General features: G+C 37.7%; 1 protein-coding gene across 4 annotated transcripts in view; it reads left to right on the top strand.

The window, feature by feature from the left end:
- Positions 1-23,429, top strand: part of BTBD9 (BTB domain containing 9) — a 410,406-nt gene that overhangs the window by 21,381 nt on the left and 365,596 nt on the right. For all 4 annotated transcript variants that reach the window (XM_070361346.1, XM_070361349.1, XM_070361347.1 and 1 more), the window contains exons 2-4: positions 15,298-15,509; positions 19,942-20,305; positions 22,232-22,496. In XM_070361346.1, the coding sequence (XP_070217447.1) occupies positions 15,325-15,509; positions 19,942-20,305; positions 22,232-22,496 (814 nt within the window). In that variant the 5' untranslated portion in view covers positions 15,298-15,324. The remainder of the gene's footprint in view (positions 1-15,297; positions 15,510-19,941; positions 20,306-22,231; positions 22,497-23,429) is intronic.

The raw sequence follows: 23,429 nt of genomic DNA on the forward strand, positions 1-23,429 counted from the left end.
GATTTCTTGAACTCTTTGCCTAAAATTTTTGTTCCTAAAATGAGTCATTTTCTTGATACATGCTATTCATCCCCTTATTCTGTGTATACACTATAAATTTGGCTTTGGCTGTAGAAGGGCTTCCCTGGTGGCCCAGCTGGTAAAGAATCCGCCTGCAATGTGGGAGACCTGGGTTCAATCCCTGGGTTGGGAAGGTCTGCTGGAGAAGGGAATGGCTACCTACTCCAGTATTCTGGCCAGGAGAATTCCATGGACTGTATGGTCCATGGGGTCACAAAGAGTTGGACAGGACTGAGTGACTTTCACTTTCACTTGGCCTAAGCCATAGATTTGGGTCAGTGGGTCTTATTTTGGACAGTAACTACTAGACTACATGAGGATATTTATCTCTGAGTTTTATTCTTTCTTTTCATTGCAGTAGAGAATGGTATGTTGGAGGAACAAAGACAATGCTCATAAAACCAAAGGGAAGGGATTATATGTAGTGGTGGGGGGGGGGCGGCAAAAGGAAGACTAGTATAATTTGTGAACATGTCCTTTAGATTATGTGCTAGAATGGCAACAAATAAATTTGTAAATCAAGATTTTTAGTGGACTAATTTCTCAGTTGATTTTTTTTTATTTCAGTTTTCTCAGAAGATAGCCAAGATAGCAGGGTTTAACAAACTGCATCAAAGTATGCACAGAAGAACATTTTTATAACATCTACAAATGAAAAGCCAATTTCCTTTACCCAGACAATAATCCAAATGTTCACAGTAGCTTCACTACAAGGAAATTAAATTGTTGCAATTGATGATTCCACTGCTTTAATGGGAGTTCATGCTATAATAACCTTTATTAATTAGGAAAATATCATATAATTTAAATCTGGGCCAGTATATTACAGACCCATAAGATGCCACTGAAGAAATTAAAGAGAAATGGCTGTCCTATATTTTCAAATATTATTACAACTAATAACCTCTGTACTCATCATGACTTTTTCATTGTTTTTTTTGGGCTCTTGGTGCATATATTTTTCTGTTCCTAGTGTACAGTTCATATAATTTTCAATAGACTTGAGATCAGTAAGGCTGATAACCCCCAAAAGGATAATTATATAAACTCTGAGATCTATAAATGATAGCCAGTTGCAGTCTGTGACTTGTCATTTCTATCTTACAGAGGGTTGTCTTACAGGGTGTTACACAGTGGCACAGACAAGAGCTGAGAGACTGAGGGTTAGGTTGGTGACTGAATAATGTAGGTCTTTGGGTAGTAGGTTAATGAAATCTGGTGGTGAGTTTCTGTACCTTTAATCCCTTTCTGAAGCATAAACTCAAGAAGGTACTCCGTAGGGAAGAAAGAAGAAACAAGCTTCAATATTTGGGGAAATATAATAATATTAATGGAATGAAACTCACTTGGGTCACTTGTTGTTTTGTTTTAGGATACCTGATATGAATGCTTTTGTTTGAAGGTATTTGGGAAAGATTGTTTTAATTAGAGACTGGATTTAGAGAACGGAAGTACTAAGTAGAAAATAAAAATAATACTGCAAATTACTGTGTATATTGGGCCATATTTGCTTTGGGAGTCTCAGATATTTTGTGATTGAATAAAAGAGTAGCTTCTCGCAGCCACCCCAGAATTAGATGTCATTGCCAAACTGAGCCAGGAGCATTGCCCAGTCAAGGAAAATGCTTCTTAAAATATGGCCCAAGGTTACTGGTAGGCCTTGATGAGAAAATACTGGCAAATGTCAGGAGATCTCATAGTCTTTCATGTATATATCCTTTGGCGCCTTGTTAGTGACCATACAAGGGAAGCATTAAGAATATGCACAATGTGGCATTCATAAATCCATGTTAGCATAATACAGGAGTTCATAAAAGATTCTGATTTGGTGTTCTACTAAGAAGTCTAACTTAAGCAGTCTGTAGCAGCATTATTCGGAGAAGGCAATGGCACCCCACTCCAGCACTCTTGCCTGGAAAATCCCATGGACAGAGGAGCCTGGTAGGCTGCAGTCCATGGGGTCGCGAAGAGTTGGACATGACTGAGCGACTTCCCTTTCACTTTTCACTTTCATGCATTGGAGAAGGAAATGGCAACCCACTCCAGTGTTCTTGCCTGGAGAATCCCAGGGGCGGCGGAGCCTGGTGGGCTGCCGTCTCTGGGGTTGCACAGAGTCGGACACGACTGAAGTGACTTAGCAGCAGCAGCAGCAGCATTATAGAACTCCTATTCCACATGTGAACATGCATAAGTTGGAATTATTTTATATTTTTGTAAACATACATATCACTGTTATGTTGAGTTGGTTGTGTTTTTCAAGTTGTTTCTGTTCTTCCTTTATAAATTACTGTTTAATCTTGTCATTATCAATTTAATTTGTTAAAAGTTGTTTAGCTAGTTACCTACAGTGTATATTGATGCATATTTGTGTTAATAATATTCTTGATCTGTAATTTTTCAGTAGAGTTTTAAAACATTGTAGGTAAAAAAGTTGGATTGAAAAATGACACTGCCTTTTTTTTTTTTTTTTAAACACCATGGCATATTTTACCTGGTCTGAATAGAGTGTATTTAAAAAAAAAAAATTCGAGAACTGCTGGTCTGAGGAGCTAATTAGCAGGTCTAGTAGTCAGTAGTCTGATTTCTTCAGTATTACTACAGCATAGCTCTAATAAGTTCAGAACTTTGACAGACTTTGGTTTAAAAATGCGATTTATTGTCTGTGTCCTTGGACTTGTTGTCTAATCTTGTTTGTCCTTCAATTTTTCCTGTCTGTTAAATAAAAGAACAGTATGTGCTTAATCCAGTTGTTTGAATACTGGGTAGGATGGTGTGTGTAAAATGCTAAGGACTCTGCCTAGCGTATACATAAGTCCTCAATAATAGTAACCATTATTATTTGTTATTGTGCTTGTTGTTCAGTCCTGTCCTACTTTTTTGTGACCACATTGACTGTAACCAGCCAGGCTCCTCTGTCCTTGGGATTTCCCCAGCAAGAATACTGGAGAGGTTGCCATTTCCTTTTCTAAGGGATCTTCCCCACCCAGGGATGGAACCTATATCTCCTGCATTGCAGGTAGATGTTTTTCTTTTTAACCACTGAGCTACCTGGTATAGATAACCATTATTATTAGGTAAGAAGTACTTTCTGTGTCCCTTGGAAGAAAAGTTATGACCAACCTAGATAGCATATTGAAAAGCAGAGACATTAGTTTGCCAACAGAGGTCCGTCTAGTCAAGGCTGTGGTTTTTCTAGTGGTCATGTATTGATGTGAGAGTTGGACTATGAAGAAAGCTGAGCGCCGAAGAATTGATGCTTTTGAACTGTGGTATTGGAGAAGACTCTTGAGAGTTCCTTGGACTGCAGGGAGATCCAACCAGTCCATTCTAAAGGAGATCAGCCCTGGGTGTTCTTTGGAAGGAATGATGCTAAAGCTGAAACTCCAGTACTTTGGCCACCTCATGCGAAGAGTTGACTCATTGGAAAAGACTCTGATGCTGGGAGGGATTGGGGGCAGGAGGAAAAGAGGACGACAGAGAATGAGATGGCTGGATGGCATCACCGACTCCATGGATGTGAGTTTGAGTGAACTCCAGGAGATGGTGATGGACAGGGAGGCCTGGCGTGCTGCGGTTCATGGGGTCGAAAAGAGTCGGACACGGCTGAGCGACTGAACTGAGCTGAGTGACTGAACTGAACTGAACTGATCTTGCTGTGTCCCTACTGCAAAATTGTTAATTTGTTACTATTTAATAGATTGTTACTTTGTTTTAAGTTTCTGCCTTTATAATATATACATATATCAGAGTATACTTGATTTACTATATGTTGTGTTAGTTTCAGGTGTACGCAAAGTGATTTAGCTGTATATTTACATATATTTATTATTTTTCAGATTCTTTACCCTATAGGTTATTACAGAATATGGAGTAGGGTTCCCTGTGCTATGCAATAGGTCCTTGTCGGTTATCTATTTTATGTATAGTAGTGTGTATATGTTAATCTCAAGTTCCTAATTTATCTCTTCTCCCTCACATTTCTGCTTTGATAACCATAAGTTTGTTTTCAAAATCTGTGAGTCTTTTTGTAAATAGGTTCATTTGTATCATTTTTAAAAATTGAATTCCACATGAGTGATATCAGATGATATTTGTCTTTCTCTGACTTACTTCACTTAGTATGATAATCTCTAGGTCCACCCATGTTGCTGCAAATGGCATTATTTTGTTCTTTTTTATGGCTGAATAATACTCCCTTGTATATATATGTACCACATCTTCTTTATACATTCCTCTGTCAGTGGACATTTGGTTGCTTCCAGGTCTTGACTATTGAAAATAGTGCTTCAGTGAACTTTGGGATGCATGTATCTTTTTGAAGTATGGTTTTCTCCAGATATATGCCCAGTAGTGGGATTGCTGGATCATTTGGTAGTTCTGTTTTTAGTTTTTCCTTTATTTTTAAGGAACCTCTGTACTGTTCTCCCAGGTGGTTGTACCAATTTGCATTGCCACCAACAGTGTAGGAGGGTTCTCTTTTCTCTACCCACTCTCTAGCATTTATTGTTTGTAGACTTTTTGATGATGGTCATTCTGACTGATGTGAGGTTATGCCTCACTGTAGTTTTCATTTGCATTTCTCTAAAAATTAATGATGTTGAACATCTGTTCATATACTTGGGCCATCTGTATGTCTTTGGAGAAATGCCTATTTAGATCTTCTGTCCTTTTTTTTAGATTGAGTTGTTTTTTGACAAAGAGCTGCATGAGCTGCTTATATAGTTTGGAGGTTAATCCCTTGTTGGTTGCTTCGTTTACAGATATGTTCTCCTAGTCTGTTGTCTTTTTTTTGTTTATGATTTCCTTTGCTCTGCAAAAGCTATAAAGTTTAATTAGGTCCCATTTGTTTATTTCTGTTTTCACTTTCATTACTCTGAAAGGTAAATCAAAAAAGATATTGCTACCATTTATGTCAAAGAGTGTTCTGCCTGTGTTTTCCTCTAAGAGTTGTGTAGTGTCCAGCCTTAACATTTAGGTCTTTGATCAATTTTGAGTATTTGATCAAATTTGAGTACTCAAAAATTGAGTATCAATTTTTGTGTATGATGTTAGAGAATTTGCTAATTTCATTCTTTTACGTGTAACTGTCCAGTTTTTCAAGCACTGCTTATCTTATTGAAGAGACCACCTTTTCTCCATTGTATATTCTTGCCTCTTTTGTCATAAATTAATTGACCTTAGGTGCATGGGTTTATTTCTGGGCTTTCTATGCTGTTTCATTGATCTATATTTCTGTTTTTACTCCAGTACTGTACTGTTTTGGTTACTGTAGCTTTGTAGTATAGTCTGAAGTCATTTTAATGCCTTTATTATGAAAATTTGTTGTTAATAATAGAATATATTGCAAATGATCTTGCCAATTTCAAAATTGAGGGTTACTTTTATTGAAATATATTTGACATCTAACTGTAAATTCAAGATGTACATGGTGATTTGCTACATTTATTTATTATAATATGATTGCCATGATACAATAATCAGGACCTCTATCATGTTACGTAATTATTTCTTTTTAGTGGTTAGAATAATTAAGCTTTCGTTTCTTAGCAAGTTTGACTATAATACAACGTTGCTGTCTATGTTCACTATGCTGTGTATTAGCTCTCTGGGACTTACTGGGGGACGAGTCACCTTATAAAATCTGATTACTAGGAGTAGAGTTGTCCTAATGGCTGTTTTCTTGTTGTCTGCTTGTGTTGGCAATGTTATATTATCTTCAGCCAGTGGTTTCCTTGTAGGAACCTTTTAAAATTCACTTGTCATTTTGTAAGCAATAACTTAAACTATATAATTTTTGGTAAATTCAAGTAGCAGGCCCAGGCAAACCTGGTATTTCCCTTGAACAAAGGAGGACAATTCCTTTTAGCTCATTTTTCTAGGTTAAAAATATATATCGTTAAAAGTGTTAAGAGGGGCTTCCCAGGTACCTTAGTGGATAAAGAATCCACCTGTAATGCAGGAGATGCAGGCAGATGTGAGTTCAGTCCCTGGGTCAGGAAGATCCCCTAGAAGAGGGTATGACACCCACTCTAGTATTCCTCCCTGGAGAATCCCGTGGACAGAGGAGCCTGGTGGACTACAGTCCATAGGGTTGCAAAGAGTGGGACATGACTCAAGTGACTGAGCACTCATGCAAGTGTTAAAATTTTTTCCCCCAAATTTCTATGATTTGTATTCTACTCTCCTAGGATGTGAATACCCCATTTTGAAAACAATTAGCTAATTATTTGAATATTAACTCTTATTCTGATACAAGAGTATAACAATTTTTTGTATATGTTTTGGTACAGTATCTATGGAAGACAACTGTCTTTGACTTTCTACAAATCATAAACTCATGGCTAGTTCTAGTGTTGACTTGACTTCTCATCTAGTCCTACTTTCCTCAGTGGACAGTGAGTTCTTCAAAGGTGCAACTTTCTTTTATTAATCTTTGTGTTTGTATCACCTAGGACTTGTAGCAGAGAAGGCAGTGGCACCCACTCCAGTACTCTTGCCTGAAAAGTCCCATGGACGGAGGAGCCTGGTGGGCTGCAGTCCATGGGGTCGCTAGAGTCGGACACAACTGAGCAACTTCACTTTCACTTTTCACTTTCCTGCATTGGAGAAGGAAATGGCAACCCACTCCAGTGTTCTTGCCTGGAGAATCCCAGGGACGGGGGAGCCTGGTGGGCTGATGTCTATGGGGTCGCACAGAGTCGGACACGACTGAAGCGACTTAGCAGCAGCAGCACTTGTAGTGAGAGATCAATAAATCTCTTGTGGAATGAATTATATATAGCTCCGGAAACTAGTTTGTCCTTTGACAAACAAGTGGTAAATACATGTGGTAATTGGTAAATGGAATTACATACACTCTCCATAAAATGATCTCATCAAATATTTTATGATACAGTTCCTTAGTGTTCCAAGCTGAGAATATCTATAAATATTTATTTACACGTATATAAAATCATAGAGTGACAAGAATTTGGAGCTGGACTGGATATTAAAAATCATTTAATTTTTCCCAAAGAAAGACATTTCAGGAATCCCAAGACAAGAAAATGCCCATGAACTCCAGTCATATTTCTCACTGTAGCACTTTACTGCCTGATGATGCTGCTCTTCTGCAAGGTTTTAAAATGGATCTGCAGAATATCAGAATCAAGGTTACACCTACCGTATTGTCAGTCTACACCTGTTTATTCAAACTGTTGTATGACAAGGGTAGAGTATATATCAAAAGAAGTGGGGCATCCTTCCCATGAGAAAGTAGAATGTGATTTTTTGTGAGTGTTTTAAGATGCAGCAGGACATCATTTATCTCCCCAAGCGATATTAATTTAAAGTTTAAGGATTACTACTTCAAATTATACACCACATGGGTACTAAGTGCAGAAAGAAATTGCTAAACCATATGCTTGTAAATACCATCTCTTTCCTCAAGAGAAAAATCATTTATATTTTGCAATTAAAGAACAGGTCTCTTTTCTCATAAAGTTCTTTCAGTCAAGAAATACATGGGGCACAGAGGGCTTCCCAGGGGAGATTTATACAGCGGTTCAAGGACTCTGGTGTCTCCACCTGGAACTTTGGTCTTTGTCTATTTCCTGATTAGACTCTGGAGAGTAAACTTCAAGTTCAAAAATTATAGTAAACCCTTGTGAAAGAAAAGTTTGTAAACAGTTCTGTTGTAAGTGACTTTAAGTAACGAAGTTGATATTTAGGTCAGTTTGGTTTTTTCACAATTATAACATTACAGCATTGTGAACTACATATGGTGCTCTTGCTTTATTGATGGATGTTGTTTCCTGTTTCAGTGAGAACAAATGCATGTGGGTTTTTTATTGCATAATAAATAGTCAATAACCCTGAGAATTTTAATGCTGCAGCTTTAGCAGTTTTTTAAAAAAATTCTGATGTGTTTGAATCCAGGAAAGTTTAACCAACCACACACACAAAATTGGATAGTTTCTATACCACCACCCCTGGTAAATGAATTCATATGAAGTCTCAGAACTCTCAACTAGTAACTGATTATGATATCACGAATGGTACCATTTCCTCTCTTAGAGTAAGTCTCTGTTCCCCTTGCCTGCCTACTCGTCTCTTTCCTCTTACCTTGAAGGAACAGCTTGAATGAATAGATTACCCTTGCTCTATTCCTGTGAACGTCAGCAAGTTTAGACTCTGGGACTGTCAACTGGAGCAAATTTCAGACCACTTTGTTTACATCCAAGAAAATATGCTGTAAATTGAGAAAAGTCATACTGAAAATCTCTTAAGGTGAAGATGTTTATAGTAGGCTATGCTACCCAGGTATCTGATATTCATTACTTTTTGCCTGTCTTAGTGTAAATGAACTTTTTGTCCTTGACTTCAAATTGTTAATTATTTTTTACTTGTAGTGTAATATATAATCCCTCTGTTTACCATTCTGTCTTAATCACTAAGTCAGGTACTACTGGATGTGGCAAATTAAAGCACTTGCTGTCTTATACAAAAACCAGTTTAATTTGTGATTTTAGTGGCCAAAGTTATTGAAATATTTGTGTATAGTTTTATTACAATAGAACATGCTTGTTATAAAAATTTTAAACATTACAGAAATAGATATTATGCTGTGTAAATTTTTTCCCATAGCCCAGTGGTTAATCCATTGGGTTAACCCTTGTTAACAATTTGGTGTGTGCTTTTTATGTGTTTAACAAAATAAGGTTATATTATTGTTTTGCAGCTTGCCTTTTTGCATGTAAACATATATTTAAGATTTTTCAATGTCAATAAGGTATTTAACTTTATTTTTTAAAATCATTGTACAATATTCCATTGTATAGGCTTATCATTGTTTATCCAGTTCCCATTAAATGGGCATTTAAGGTTTTTTTTTTTTTACTGTTACAGAAAGTGCTGAAGTTAACATTCTTATGTAATTAGTTTTGTGCTCTTGTGTGAATATCCAGCTTATTTTTTCAAAATGGCTAGCCAACATTTTTTATTGAAAAAATTTATATTTTCTCCCACTGAATTGAGTTACTGCATTTACACACACACACACGCACTCACGCACGCACGCACGCACACTATACTGTGTCTGTTGTTGTTACCGTTCACTTGCTAAGCGGTGTCTGACTCTGCAACCCCGCAGACTGTAGCGTGTCAGGCTCCTCTGTCTTCTGCTGTCTCCCTGAGTTTGCTCAAATTCATGGCCATTGAGTCGGTGATCCTGTCTAACCATCTCATCCTCTGCTTCCCCCTTCTCCTTTTGCCTTCAGTCTTTCCCAGCATACGGAATACCTGTGTATATTTGGGTTTATTTCTGGACTAATGTTTTAATGTTTAATTTTATGTTTAAATTTAATGTTTAATGTTTTAATGACGTTGCTTAATTGTTCTAATGAATGATTTGCTTTCTCATCCAGTACCCTGGCCTCCTTTCGTTGCTCTTCTTTTTTAGAGTATATGTGAAATCACATATTTATTCTTTCAGATAAACTTCTTTACCCAAATTTACTTTAAAAACTTAGTTGTGGTTCTGATCATTATTACTTTTAATTCCTGTATTAATTAGAACATTCTCTCAGCTTTAAAAATCTCTTGATAAATATAAAATTCTCATTTTTCCTTCTCAGTTTACTAATACGTATGCCCATTTGTCAAATTATTTTTAACTGTATCCCTACCAAGAACATTTTGGTGAATTTTGTTTTCTGCTGCTAAAGCTTTGTTTTTGTTAACAATATGAGGGACAATAAAATATCAAATATTCTTTTCTATAGGGTGATTTAGAGATGATTGGTATCTTTACAACATCTCCAAACACTGTATGTCTTTTCACTTATTTTTCTTAAATCCCTCAGAAGAGTTTTATAACTTCTTTACATGTTCTATGAGTTTATTCCTAGATATTGCAGTTATAGATTGCAGAGCTTTCCCTTCATATTTTCTATCTGGTTGTTTTGGACATGAAAGGGTACTGTATATTTTCATATACAGTCAACTACTGAACAATACAATGGTTGGGGTGCCTACCCTCCGCACAGTTGAAAATTCAAATGTAATTAGCCTTCCATGTGTGAGGTTCCTCTGTATCCTCTGCTCCTATCCATCTGAGGATCCACAGTTGTGGCTCATGTAGTACTGTGGCATTTGCTATTGAAAAAATCCAAGTATAGATGGACTCATGCAGTTTAAACCCATGTTTAGGGGTCAACTATAATAATTTATGTGATCACCTTAGTGAACCTTGCTTATTTTCTCATTTTTTTTTTCAGCTAATTCTCATGGATTTTTTTCATGTAGGCAATGAGATTATCAGCAAATAATGATTACTTTGCTTGTTTGTTTCCTAATTCATTTACCTTTAACTTTCTTAATTGCATTGTCTTTTGCCTCTGAAAAATGTTAATAATGGTGAATAGATATCCTTGTCTTATTTCCAAACTTTCTAGGGATGTTTTTAGTGTTTTTATTATTAATAGTTTCTTATATCTATTATCCCTGGAGAAGGCAATGGCTACCCACTCCAGTATTCTAACCTGGAGAGTCCCATGGACAGAGGAGCCTGGCGGGCTACAGTCCATGGGGTCACAAAGAGTCAGACATGACTGAATGACTAAACACACATATCTATTATAGTTAGGATGTGTGTGTATAAAGTTAAGAAAGTATTCATTTATCCCTATTCAATGAAAACTTTAAAAAATAAACTTCTTAATGATTGTTTAAAAAGGGATTTTAGCTTTTATTGAGCTAATACATGATTTTTTCCCCTTTAATCTTTTGATGACAGTTATTTTTGCTAATATTCGTATCTTTCTTGGAATTGGCCAACTTTGTCCTGGCTCCTTTTGCTTAATTCTGTTTTCCAATATTATACATAGGAATTTTTCATTTTTACTAATTTCTGAGTGTGTGATGTGATCACGTCTTCATGTCAGGGTTAAATTGGCTTCATAAGAAGAAGTAGAAAACTCATGTGCACAGGAATAGTTTAAATAACACTGTAATCATCTGATCCTTAAAGTTTTGAAGAAACCTGTCCATGAAACGGTTTGGATCTAGCGTATGGAGGTCAGGGCTTAGGGATTCATTTAGGCAGATGGGGTAGGTTATTTACTTAGTATCCCTCTCTCCTATCCAAATCTAAGGTTAAATCAGTATATCAGATAGGTTTTTAGGCTCCTTATTTTCAGTGCTTATCTATATCAACATCTCTCATTTAGCGCCCTGAGTACTGAGTCTCTAGGAAGCTTCTCGGTGGGCAATGTGCTGTCACAACTTCCTGGGGGAATTTAGCACATTCAGTATAACTCCATTGGGAGAGGGGCCTTGAAAGTTTGCGTCTAGTTTCTCCCAGACTTTGCCATATGTACTTTTTCAAAACCTTTGCTGATTTTGCTTTTTTTTTTTTGCTGTAATAAATCACAATCATGAGTCCATCCATATGCTGAGTCATGAGAGTCATTTCATATGACAGGACAAAACAGTGGTATTAAAATGTGGTGGCAGAGTTCTAAAATACAACTTTAAAAAAATGTACTATAACTTTGTCTTTACAGGTATGGAAATAATCTCATAGAAGTTAGAACACTTGTCAAAGACCACATATGTTGTTAGTAGCAGAATAAGTATTAGCATTAAAGTATAAGAAATATTTCAGTAAATAGTTTTACTCCATGAGCTTTAATTTTTTTTCTTTATTTATCAAATTTAAATTGATGTTTTAAAAATGCTAACTTTATTGATATGTGGCTTTTAAAACATGTTTTTTTTTAATGGTAAGTGGGTGGCCCCAAGCTGTCACTTCATGGATAAGCTAGGGCATTGGGTGAAAATATTTTCTGCATACAAGCTATAGCACTGGTAACTGGGTTAGCATCATTTGCTTCTTTGCAGTAAGATTAAAAATGGAATCATTTCCTAAATAAATTTTCTTAGCAGAAAATTTGTTTGCAATTTATGTACCTGAGAAGGGATGTTAACCTAGAACAGTAGAGTCTAAATAAATGACTTTTCTAGGCTGAGCATTAGAATCACTTCAGAATAGTGGCCAACTGCATCAGAATTTCTAGTGGGTGGAGCCCAAGCATCTTTGTGTTTTAAGCTCCTCAGTGATTCCTGTTGTGGCAAGCTTCATTGAGAATCACTGGTCTAATTAAAATTATTTCTGTATGCCAATGAAAATTATTATTTTGTTAAAATTTCTTTACTAAGTCTATTTCATATACACGACAATCTTTGCTTCATGCCTCCAGTTGGAACAGCATAATTAGAATGTAAATTTAGTAAAAGGAAATTTTGCGTATTAAGTACAAATCTGGAGAACTTACTAAAATAGATATTTATATATGTAGTATTAAAGTTTATTATGTATCAGTTGAGGAATTATAAATTGACCTTTGAGCTAGTTAACCAAGAATCTATCATTGTCCATCAGGAGTCATTAGTTAATCATTTGAGTCTCACGGATAACCTAGATAAAATTTTAAGATCATATACCAGAGAACATATTCATTGGGTATGTACATGGCATCCTTTCTGGTAGGGAAAACATCTATTTTGTTTGGAGTCATGTTAACTATGCCAACATGTTGACTGTTGGATCACAATAAACTGTGGAAAATTCTGAAAGAGATGGGAATACCAGACCACCTGATCTGCCTCTTGAGAAATGTATATGCAGGTCAGGAAGCAACAGTTAGAACTGGACATGGAACAACAGACTGGTTCCAAATAGGAAAAAGAGTTCGTCAAGGCTGTATATTGTCATCCAGTACTTTGGCCACCTGATGCGAAGAGTTGACTCATTGGAAGAGACTCATGCTGGGAGGGATTGGGGGCAGGAGGAGAAGGGGACGACAGAGGATGAGATGGCTGGATGGCATCACTGACTCGATGGACGTGAGTCTGAGTGAACTCCAGGAGTTGGTGATGGACAGGGAGGCCTGGTGTGCTGCGATTCATGGGGTCGCAAAGAGTCAGACACGACTGAGCAACTGATCTGATCTGATCATCATTGAACTATTGGATAGTGTTGTGACAGTTCTTGTTGAGGAGAATGGAATTTTGAAATCAGGTACCAGTGAGTTTTAGAATGTCATGACTGACATAGGAAATACTCGTGCTATTTATTTTGAACATTGTTTGGATAACCAAGCCAGAAATCAAAGCAAAGAACAAAAAGAATATGATCCTTTATGTAGAATATAGTCAGTCCTTGATCATTTCTTAGAGCAGGGATGGCAAACTATAATCTGAGGGTTAAATCCAGCCCTTCTCTGTAAATAATTTTATTGGAGCAAAGCCATGTTCATTCATTTACTTGCTGTCTATGGCTACTCATGATAGGGTTGAATGGTTGTGATAGAGGCTATATGGCGGGCAAAGCCTAAAGTACTCTCTGACCCTTTGCAAAAAGTTTGCCAACTTCTATGTTAGACTGTTGTATCACATATTAAGGGATTGAATTTCACATGTTCTGGGGACACTCCTAAATGGATCCTTTTAAGCCAAATTTGGTCCTAAAAACAGAGGTGACTGGAGATGATCCACTCTCTAGGGCTTTCAAATGCAGGTTGAGGTTGAGGGAGAGGGATTTGCCCTGAGAATGAGTATGCTGCTAGCCCTCTGATAGTTCTACCAGGGGCCAGGAGCTTCTTTTACTTCTCTGAAGGTGTTTCCTTGCCTAACTCAGCCTCCGTATTCCTCTACATCACATTCCTTGTTGCTGTCCCCTCGGTTGGGGGTGGGCATGGAGTAGCAGGTAACTGGGGAAACTGGACTGTGAGGGTATTCCACTACAGTCTCTGGAGATAAAGACAATTTTTTCACATAGCTTGTTTTATCTTTTAGTTTTAAAAATATTTTTATGTATTTTTGGCCGTGCTGGGTCTTCGATGCTGTGTGGGCTTTTTTCTAGCTGCAGTGAGTGGGGCTACTCTCCAGTTGTGCTCGGGCTTCTCATTGTAGTGGCTTCTCTTGGTGCAGGGCACAGGCTCTAGGGCACGTGTGCTTCAGGAGTTGTGGTGCTTGGGCTCTAGAGCACAGGCTCAGTAGTCGTGGGCACGGGCTCAAGTTGCCCTGTGGCAAGTGGGATCTTCCAGGACCAGGGATCGAATAAGCGTCTCCCACATTGGCAGGTGGATTCTTTACCTCTAAGCCACCAGGAAAGCATCACATACCGTGTTGACAATGAACCTCCATGTGGACGTGTGAAGGTTAGGAGTGGCTTAACCTTTAATCCTGGTGCAAGCAGAGAATTCAAGAAGGTGTGGAGAGGGTCTAGTGGAGACAGAATATCTGACTCAATTCTAGTTTCAGGTACAACACCTCTGAGCTGTCAACCACATCGTCACCTCAGACACCTGCACGCTAGTGAGGGCTTTCATCCACTTGCTGGGTTACTTACATCTGGGAAGTACTACCTGCAAGTACAGTAGATATTTAAGAATATAACCATTTTTAGCTTTCGAAGATAATTACTCCCCTTTCTAATATGTAAAGCTGTTAATCAAGTTTTAAGCTTTTGATTTTCAGTTGCATTTGTAGGAAAGAAAAGCAAGGAAGTGAGATTAAATGTAATGATGTTGTGATAAACACAGGCTACCTGCTTATCAGGGATAAAAGTTTGAACTGAAGTTACAGTCTTCAGAAAAGTACTGGAGTTTTTCTTTCTTAGAGGGAGATTAGGTGCTTACTACAAGCTTCCATTAATAGTTGTGACTTCAGAAGATTACAATCTTTTAATAAAATACTTAAGATGGTTTCAGATCAAAACTTCTGTAATTAATTGAAATTGGATTTAGTTTATTCTTTTTGTGATTTAGGTCTAGATCTATGCCTGAATGAGTTTTCCACTGGGTCTAGCTAGTTATACCACCTTAGTAAATAAAGCTATGCTAAAAGAGGAACTCTTCTGGTTGTTGATTTTCTTTTTCCTGAGATACTGAGAAATAAGGGACCTAAACACAGTTTGAACACAGTTTTCTAGATTGTGATGGATCCAAGTGCTGTTAATGTTTGAAGATCCTGAGTTCTAGTGTGATAAGGTGATGAGGATAGTGGAGTTAATGGAAATAGGCTGAACTACTTCCCAGAATAGATGGGTTAATAGAGATACCAATGATGATGATAAAATTGCTCTGTTTTGTGATTTTTTAGGAAATACATTTTTACCTGTCTGTGTTTATAGTATGTGGTTTTGAAGTATACTCCCCGCCTCTCACTAACTCTCATCCCTTCTTTATATAATAGATCAACGACTATCACCTATTCTACAAGATGAGTAACAGCCACCCTCTTCGCCCCTTTACTGCAGTGGGGGAGATTGACCATGTGCACATTTTGTCTGAACATATTGGTGCCTTGTTGATTGGGGAAGAATATGGCGACGTCACATTCGTTGTGGAAAAGAAACGTTTTCCTGCCCACAGGGTAATTTTAGCAGCAAGGTGCCAATATTTTCGGTAAGTGTATATTACTTTTTGAAGATACAAGTCACTTGTAGAAAACACTGGTATTTTCCACTCTATGAAAAATATGTAACAAAACATAACAAATTCTGGCAGTCATTCAGTTGAACATCTATAAGCGTTTCATCTTTGTTGACTTTTTGTTATATTTTTGAAAATACCTTTTCCTTTCAGGAGTCATCATCATAGGGTTGAAAGGCTTCTCAGGCTGCACTGTACCCCATCAACCATTTTCCAGGTTCTCAACAATATTTCTCAGGCTGAGTCTTTTTTTCCCTTACCCTCTCCTCACAGTTTATGACTAATGGAACTTAAACTGATTTATTGGCCAACAGGCCTCTTGTTGTATAGGCAGAATGACCTTTGGACTTGCCAATGAACATGTATACCTCTTAGTTTAAGATGACTGAGGTCCAGGACCTGTATGTAACCAAACAGATCTATCTCTGAGACATGTAATTTGACAACCGCCAAGTAAAGGAAACTTAAATATTTACTCAGACCAAGTTTCATAGTTATATTAGCGCTAAAACTGAACAAAATGTTAATTTATGTAGAAAGCATACTTGTACTTATATGTAGCTATTGTATGTTACTTAGACCCCTAATTTCCAGGGTTATAAATATTAAACAGGTCTAATTACTCTCTGTGTTACCTACTGTTAGTTAATAGGGAATCATTACTGAATTATTGACTAATAATATATCCTTGAAAAAATCTGTAGAGTCCATATCCGTGAAATCATGGATTTGCCTGTGAAACTTGATATCTAAAAATTGAGATGTGGAAGGCATGAAGAAAATTTCACTTACCTTCTAGTGAAAACTACAGTCTGATATTATTATGATTATAATTAATTGAGAAGCAAAACCTACACCTGGAGTCACACACATTGTAGTAGACTATGTTTCTTGGGAATATTTACTATTTAGATAGAACTCTTACTATAGTGCTTTATAAACATGTTTAGAACAGTCTATCTTGTACATATAAAATGCCAACATAGAGGCAGCCAGGAGCTTAGAGACAAGAGGAATTTGTTAAGAGTTCTACCTAACATCTCCTATTGAGGTGAGGCAGCTCGCCTTGGTCTGGTCATTATTTTTACCAGTCTGTCCTCTGTATACTTTTGTTTTCCCTTTTCTTTCTTCCATTTGTTACTGTTAAAGTGTCTTATGAGAGTCCAGTCTTTATTAAGTTAGAACTTTTCAGCCTTAGGTTTAGTATTTATTACTATTATATATCTTTCCTCTTTCAAAAGAATTTGAGACAACTGTATCTGGGTATCTTTTAGGTGATCAGTATATTCTTAAAAGAAATTCAAGTGTCCTTAGACATTTGAAGAGCATATTGAATGAATGGAATATACTCCCCTCACTTACTGACCTTGTTCTTGCTGTCTCTTTGTGGGTATTGGACCTTTATAATATCTGGTGGCTCACTAGGCTAAACTCAGTCATTACCAATGCCAGCTTAGACTGATTCTCATTGCTGATACTGTTCTTGTGCAAAGGAAGGTTAACTGTTAGCCGTCTGGAGAGGCCTTATGAGTGTGGTCATCAGATCAGATCAGATCAGTCGCTCAGTCGTGTCTGACTCTGCGACCCCATGAATCTCAGCATGCCAGGCCTCCCTGTCCATCACCAGCTCCCGGAGTTCACTCAGACTCACGTCCATCGAGTCAGTGATGCCATCTAGCCATCTCATCCTCTGTCGTCCCCTTCTCCTCTTGCCCCCAGTCCCTCCCAGCATCAGAGTCTTTTCTAATGAGTCAACTCTTCGCATCAGGTGGCCAGAGTACTGGAGTTTCAGCTTCAGCATCATGCCTTCCAAAGAAATCCCAGAGCTGATCTCCTTCAGAATGGACTGGTTGGATCTCCTTGCAGTCCAAGGGACTCTCAAGAGTCTTCTCCAACACCACAGTTCAAAAGCATCAATTCTTCGGCGCTCAGCTTTCTTCACAGTCCAACTCTACATCCATACATGACCACAGGAAAAACCATAGCCTTGACTAGCCGGACCTTTGTTGGCAAAGTAATGTCTCTGCTTTTGAATATGCTATCTAGGTTGGTCATAACTTTCCTTCCAAGGAGTAAGCATCTTTTAATTTCATGGCTGCAGTCACCATCTGCAGTGATTTTGGAGCCCAGAAAAATAAAGTCTGACATTGTTTCCACTGTTTCCCCATCTATTTGCCATGAAGTGATGGGACCGGATGCCATGATCTTAGTTTTCTGAATGTTGAGCTTTAAGCCAACTTTTTCACTCTCCACTTTCACTTTCATCAAGAGGCTTTTGAGTTCCTCTTCACTTTCTGCCATAAGGGTGGTGTCATCTGCATATCTGAGGTTATTGATATTTCTCCCGGCAATCTTGATTCCAGCTTGTGCTTCTTCCAGTCCAGTGTTTCTCATGATGGTACTCTGCATATAAGTTAAATATACAGGGTGACAATATACAGCCTTGACGTACTCCTTTTCCTATTTGGAACCAGTCTGTTGTTCCATGTCCAGTTCTAACTGTTGCTTCCTGACCTGCATACAAATTTCTCAAGAGGCAGATCATAGAGCCTATCAATTTCCAGATAAGGACAAGCTAACTGTACCAGAGGGAACCTTCCACAATTTGGGGGTTCATATTTAAGACTTCCCAGGAGTCCTTGTCAAAACCACTTTTAAAGCATTGAGAATTCAAGTAAGTACCATGGATCGATCACACTGGAGTGAGAATAGGTCTTGGCAAGATCTCCCCAGGAAGGTGTTCTTCATTCTGGTAATAGTAACTTTAAGGTCATTGATTGGATGTACTCTGGATTAATGGAAACCTTCACAAGTGTTTTTAGGCAGAGTATAACCCAGTGAAGAAGTATGCTCAAAATGTTCATGAATCTTTTGGTGGGTAGTTTCAGCTGTTTCTTTGAGGCAAACAAGAATGTCCTGTCCTGCTTGTCCGGGGGAGGGTGGGAGGAGTTCTAGGCAAGTGTGAGGGGACACTTTGAAATGCTAATCCTGCCCTGAGAATCACAGGAGTTGAGGGGGTCTCTCTTTGCTCCTTATTCTCTTGCTCTCTCTTTTTCACATTTTCTTTCTCACCCATTTCATTACTCTTCCTTTTCTGCACTCTTTCTTTGTTCTTTGCTGATGGACTGGAAGCTTTAATTGGTTCATATTATTTCCCCTAGAGTAATAGAGGTAGAAGTTCAAATTTATTACCTGACTGGATTGTCTGCTTTTTTATTATTTAGATGAACAGATAAACAATAATGTGGGGATTTTGTTTTAATCTGAAAAATACTGAAAGACAAAATAGAAAAGTCAGATCATCTATAATCCCATCATGAATTTCATTTTTAATTTATAAACTGACAAATGAAGACCCTTTCCTCCCAGACATCTTTTTCCATTCCCTAGAGACAATCACTGTTAACAGTTTAATATGTATTTCTTCTCAATATAAATAGATGTATCTATATATACCTTTGTGCATACAAATCTAAGTATGTGGTATACACTTTTTTCCTATGCTACACATAAGGATTGCAACCTGACTTACCGACTATATCTTTCCAAGACAGTATATATTATTCTCCCTTGATCTTTCTAATGGCTGCATAGAATGTATATATCATAGTTTTTTCCAACCATGTTCCACTTAATGGACATTTAAGATTTTTTCCATTGTTTCAAGATATCTTGTTATACATTTATCTTTATCTTGCTGTGTTATTGAATCCTAAAAGTGAGATTACTCAGCTAAAGGGTATGCACATTTTAGATTTGAATAGATATTACTTAAATTCTTTTCCAAAAAGGGGTGTTCATTTATACTCTTAAAATAGTGCACGAGAAAACCTCTTTCCCCCCTAGAGTAATAAAGGTAGAAATTCAAACTTATTACCTGACTGGATTGTCTGTTTTTTTTTATTATTTAGATGAACAGATAAGCAATAATGTGGGGATTTTGTTTTAATCTTAAAAATACTGAAAGTATTAACAGGTTTCTAATTTCTGCCAGTCTGACGGGAAGAATAGCGCCTGATTATATTTAATTGTTTTCATCTGATTATATCTTTTCCTATGGAGCTTTACTTTTTTAAACTACCTTCTTGACCTTTAATAGGTTTATATTGATTTCACTGTTCCTCTCAAAAGAGCACTTTCATTTTTCTAATTAATAAATGTTTATTTTATTTCTTGAGCTCTTAAGATTATTCATTAGTTGTGTATAGAATTAATTCAAAATAGTTTTAAAATTATTTCTCTTGCTTTAGAGCTCTATTTTAAGTGATTACTATGTATTTCTTCACCTGAATGTTTGTCACTAAACACATTTATGTTTTTTTATTATGTTGATAACCTTTATTTCATAATTTTGTAGCAAATCCTACTTGAAGTTTTCCTTATGCGTTTCTCCTCTGATGTGCAGAGCATTACTGTATGGTGGAATGCGAGAATCTCAGCCTGAAGCCGAAATCCCTCTTGAAGACACCACTGCAGAAGCATTCACAATGCTGCTTAAATACATCTACACTGGGCGGGCGACGCTGACAGATGAGAAGGAGGAGGTGCTGCTGGACTTTTTGAGCCTGGCTCATAAATACGGATTTCCGGAGCTGGAGGATTCCACCTCTGAGTACCTCTGCACCATACTTAACATTCAGAACGTCTGTATGACTTTTGATGTTGCCAGTCTCTACTCACTTCCCAAGTTAACTTGCATGTGCTGCATGTTTATGGACAGAAATGCTCAGGAGGTACTCTCAAGCGAAGGCTTCCTCTCCCTTTCTAAGGTGTGTCATTGTCTCCAAGTAATTTACAGGCAATATGCATTGTTTTATTTATATCTATAGAGAAGAAATATAGCAGTGAACTAAGAATAAAAAGAAAAGCTATTAGTGTGGAAGAGGTGGTGTGTCTAGCCATCTGCTTCTGACTGCTGAGACTCTAGATCACATAAGAGGGAGGCAGATCGCTGCTGCTTTCTTTTAAGGTTCTTCTGGTAAGTTCTGTGTGCAAGAGACTGCCGCTGGGTGGTGGTTCTCAGTGTAATGATGTCAAATTGACTATCTTTTGGTGTTGCATACTGTTTTTTGGTTTTGTATCAGTATTTCTCTGACAGAGAGTGCAACTGATGATTCCTTATTTATGAGGGGGGAAGTTCATAAAGGAGATAATGATGTATTGTTGTTCAGTTGCTGAGTCATGTCTGACTCTTTGTGACCCCATGGACTGCAGCATGCCAGGCTTACCTGTCCTTCACTGTCTCCTGCAATTTGCACAGACTCATGTCCATTGGGAGAAGGCAATGGCACCCCATTCCAGTACTCTTGCCTGGAAAATCCCATGGACGGAGGAGCCTGGTAGGCTGCAGTCCATGGGATCGCTAAGAGTCGGACACGACTGAGTGACTTCCCTTTCACTTTTCACTTTCGTGCATTGGAGAAGGAAATGGCAACCCACTCCAGTGTTCTTGCCTGGAGAATCCCAGGGATGGGGGAGGCTGGTGGGCTGCCGTCTATGGGGTCGCACGCAACCCACTCCAGTGTTCTTGCCTGGAGAATCCCAGGGATGGGGGAGGCTGGTGGGCTGCCGTCTATGGGGTCGCACAGAGTCGCACACGACTGAAGTGACTTAGCAGCATGTCCATTGACATGAGTGATGCCATCCAACCATATTGTTTCCTTTTCCTCCTTCCCTTAATCTTTCTCAGTATCAGGGTCTTTTCTAATGAGTTGGCTCTTGGCATCACGTGGCCGAAGTATTGGAGGTTCAGCATCAGGCCTTCCAATGAATATTCAGGGTTGGTTTCCTTTAGGATTGACTGGTTTGATCTTGCAGTCCAAGGGACTCTCAAGAATCTTCTCTAGCACCACAGTTCAAAAGCATCAATTCTTTAGTGCTCAGCCTTCTTATGGTCTTTAAGTCACTGTTTTTTGTTTGTTTGTTTGTTTTCCTCTTTTGGCCCAGAATTCACTATTGTGCAATGTTTTATTTATTTATTTTTTTAATTTTATTTTATTTTTAAACTTTACATAATTGTATTAGTTTTGCCAAATATCAAAATGAATCCGCCACAGGTATATATGTGCAATGTTTTATACCATATAATAGCTAGAGTAAAACTTTTTCCCCAGTCTTCCTTTGAACCCTGGTGGTTGTCTTTCCTTTCCCTTTCTGTGTCGCTCCTAGAACCTGAATATTTTGAATGGGAAAACCTATTTGGAAAGCTACGCGTCTTGTTCTGCATGTAACTATGATTTTTACTTAGTTTTTAGAGGCAAGGATCTTACAGAGTTACACCAGTGTTGCTGGAAGTCATTTTAGCAATATGAGAACCGAAAGTATGGTAGAGCAGTAATACTGTGGAACAAAAGATTTTGATTTAAATAGTTAGATGTATCTTACTGACTTAGAGAAGTAAATTCTGCTAAAGAACGTGTACAGAGCAACAGCTTCTCACATTGCCAATTTTCTTGTTATTTTATTAAAGATAGGTGCACATGTGTTGAGAAGACTAGGTACAAGATGCCTATAGCTGTTCACACAGCCATAATGGGCAAGAGTATATGGCACAAAGAATAAGGAAAGAAGATGGCCAAGAAGAGTTAATTGCTTAAATATAAGTGATACTTGCAGTTCAGTAAAGTTTTACTTATTGATCATACACATGGTTGAGCTCCATAATAACTGGAATTTTTCCTTTTTATCCTTTTCAGACAGCACTTTTAAACATCGTATTAAGAGATTCATTTGCAGCTCCTGAAAAAGATATTTTCCTAGCCTTGTTAAATTGGTGTAAGCATAATTCAAATGAGAATCATGCTGAAATCATGCAGGCTGTGCGTTTGCCTCTGATGAGCCTCACTGAACTTCTGAATGTCGTGAGGCCTTCGGGACTGTTGTCTCCTGATGCCATCCTGGATGCTATTAAAGTTCGATCAGAGAGCCGGGACATGGACCTCAATTATAGAGGCATGCTCAGTAAGTACCTGTTTATGCCAATCTCACCAAAAAGTTTTGTTTGTATCCTATGACAGTCTCAGCGACAAAACTCTAGCTACCAAATCGTAGTTCAGGTGTACATGTGTCAGTCTAAGAACATAGCGCTCTGCTTCCTGTGGATTGCCTTTCCTGTCCTTCTCCTGCTAACTCCTCCTAATACTGCTTAGCCTTTGTAGACCACAAAATATGTATTTCTTGCCGTTTCTGGACAAACTTCTCTAGCGCTCCCTAGAATGTCAAAAATTTTATACTTTTTGTGAGAAGTTTCTTCTCATGTTAAGATCTTTCCTTCTTTCCTCCATCAAATCAGTACCGAATACATGCTATATACTTATTATTTCAGGTACCACAAACATGGAGATTCTAAATATTAATAACAGTAATAATGGCTAACATTTATATAGCATTTCCAATACTTACATGGTGTTTTTCTTAAAAATAATAGCAGTGAACACAACATTTAAAACAAACATTTCTCAACATTCAACACACTTGAGTAGTCTGTAGCAGATGCTTGATAAATTAATGCAAGAAGAACTAACTAGAAGCAGTGGAAACATATTACTGCTGTATGGAAAGCAGTCAAAGCTGGTGATAAAAGAATTGAAACTTGGGCTAGAGTATAGAGAAAGAAGTGAAAATCTAAAGTCTGAGACTTGGAGAAGACCTTTGGCCAGGGGTCCAAAGGTAGAGAAGGAAGAATTAAAGGTAGGAAGAAAACTGGGGTAGAGTTACAGAACAGAGAGCGTTTCTAGGGAGAAGGATGGTCAGTGGTATCTGGTGGTGCTGGGAGGACAAGAATTGAAAGAAAATTTTTGGATATCAATTGTGTGGATATAAATTGGTAGTAGTCTGGACAGAAGCTTAACTGTACAGAGAATTTACTATATTGAAAATATAGTAAATACCATG

Source organism: Bos mutus, chromosome 23 (genome assembly GCF_027580195.1).
Source record: "Bos mutus isolate GX-2022 chromosome 23, NWIPB_WYAK_1.1, whole genome shotgun sequence".
In the NCBI taxonomy this organism is placed as follows: domain Eukaryota; kingdom Metazoa; phylum Chordata; class Mammalia; order Artiodactyla; family Bovidae; genus Bos; species Bos mutus.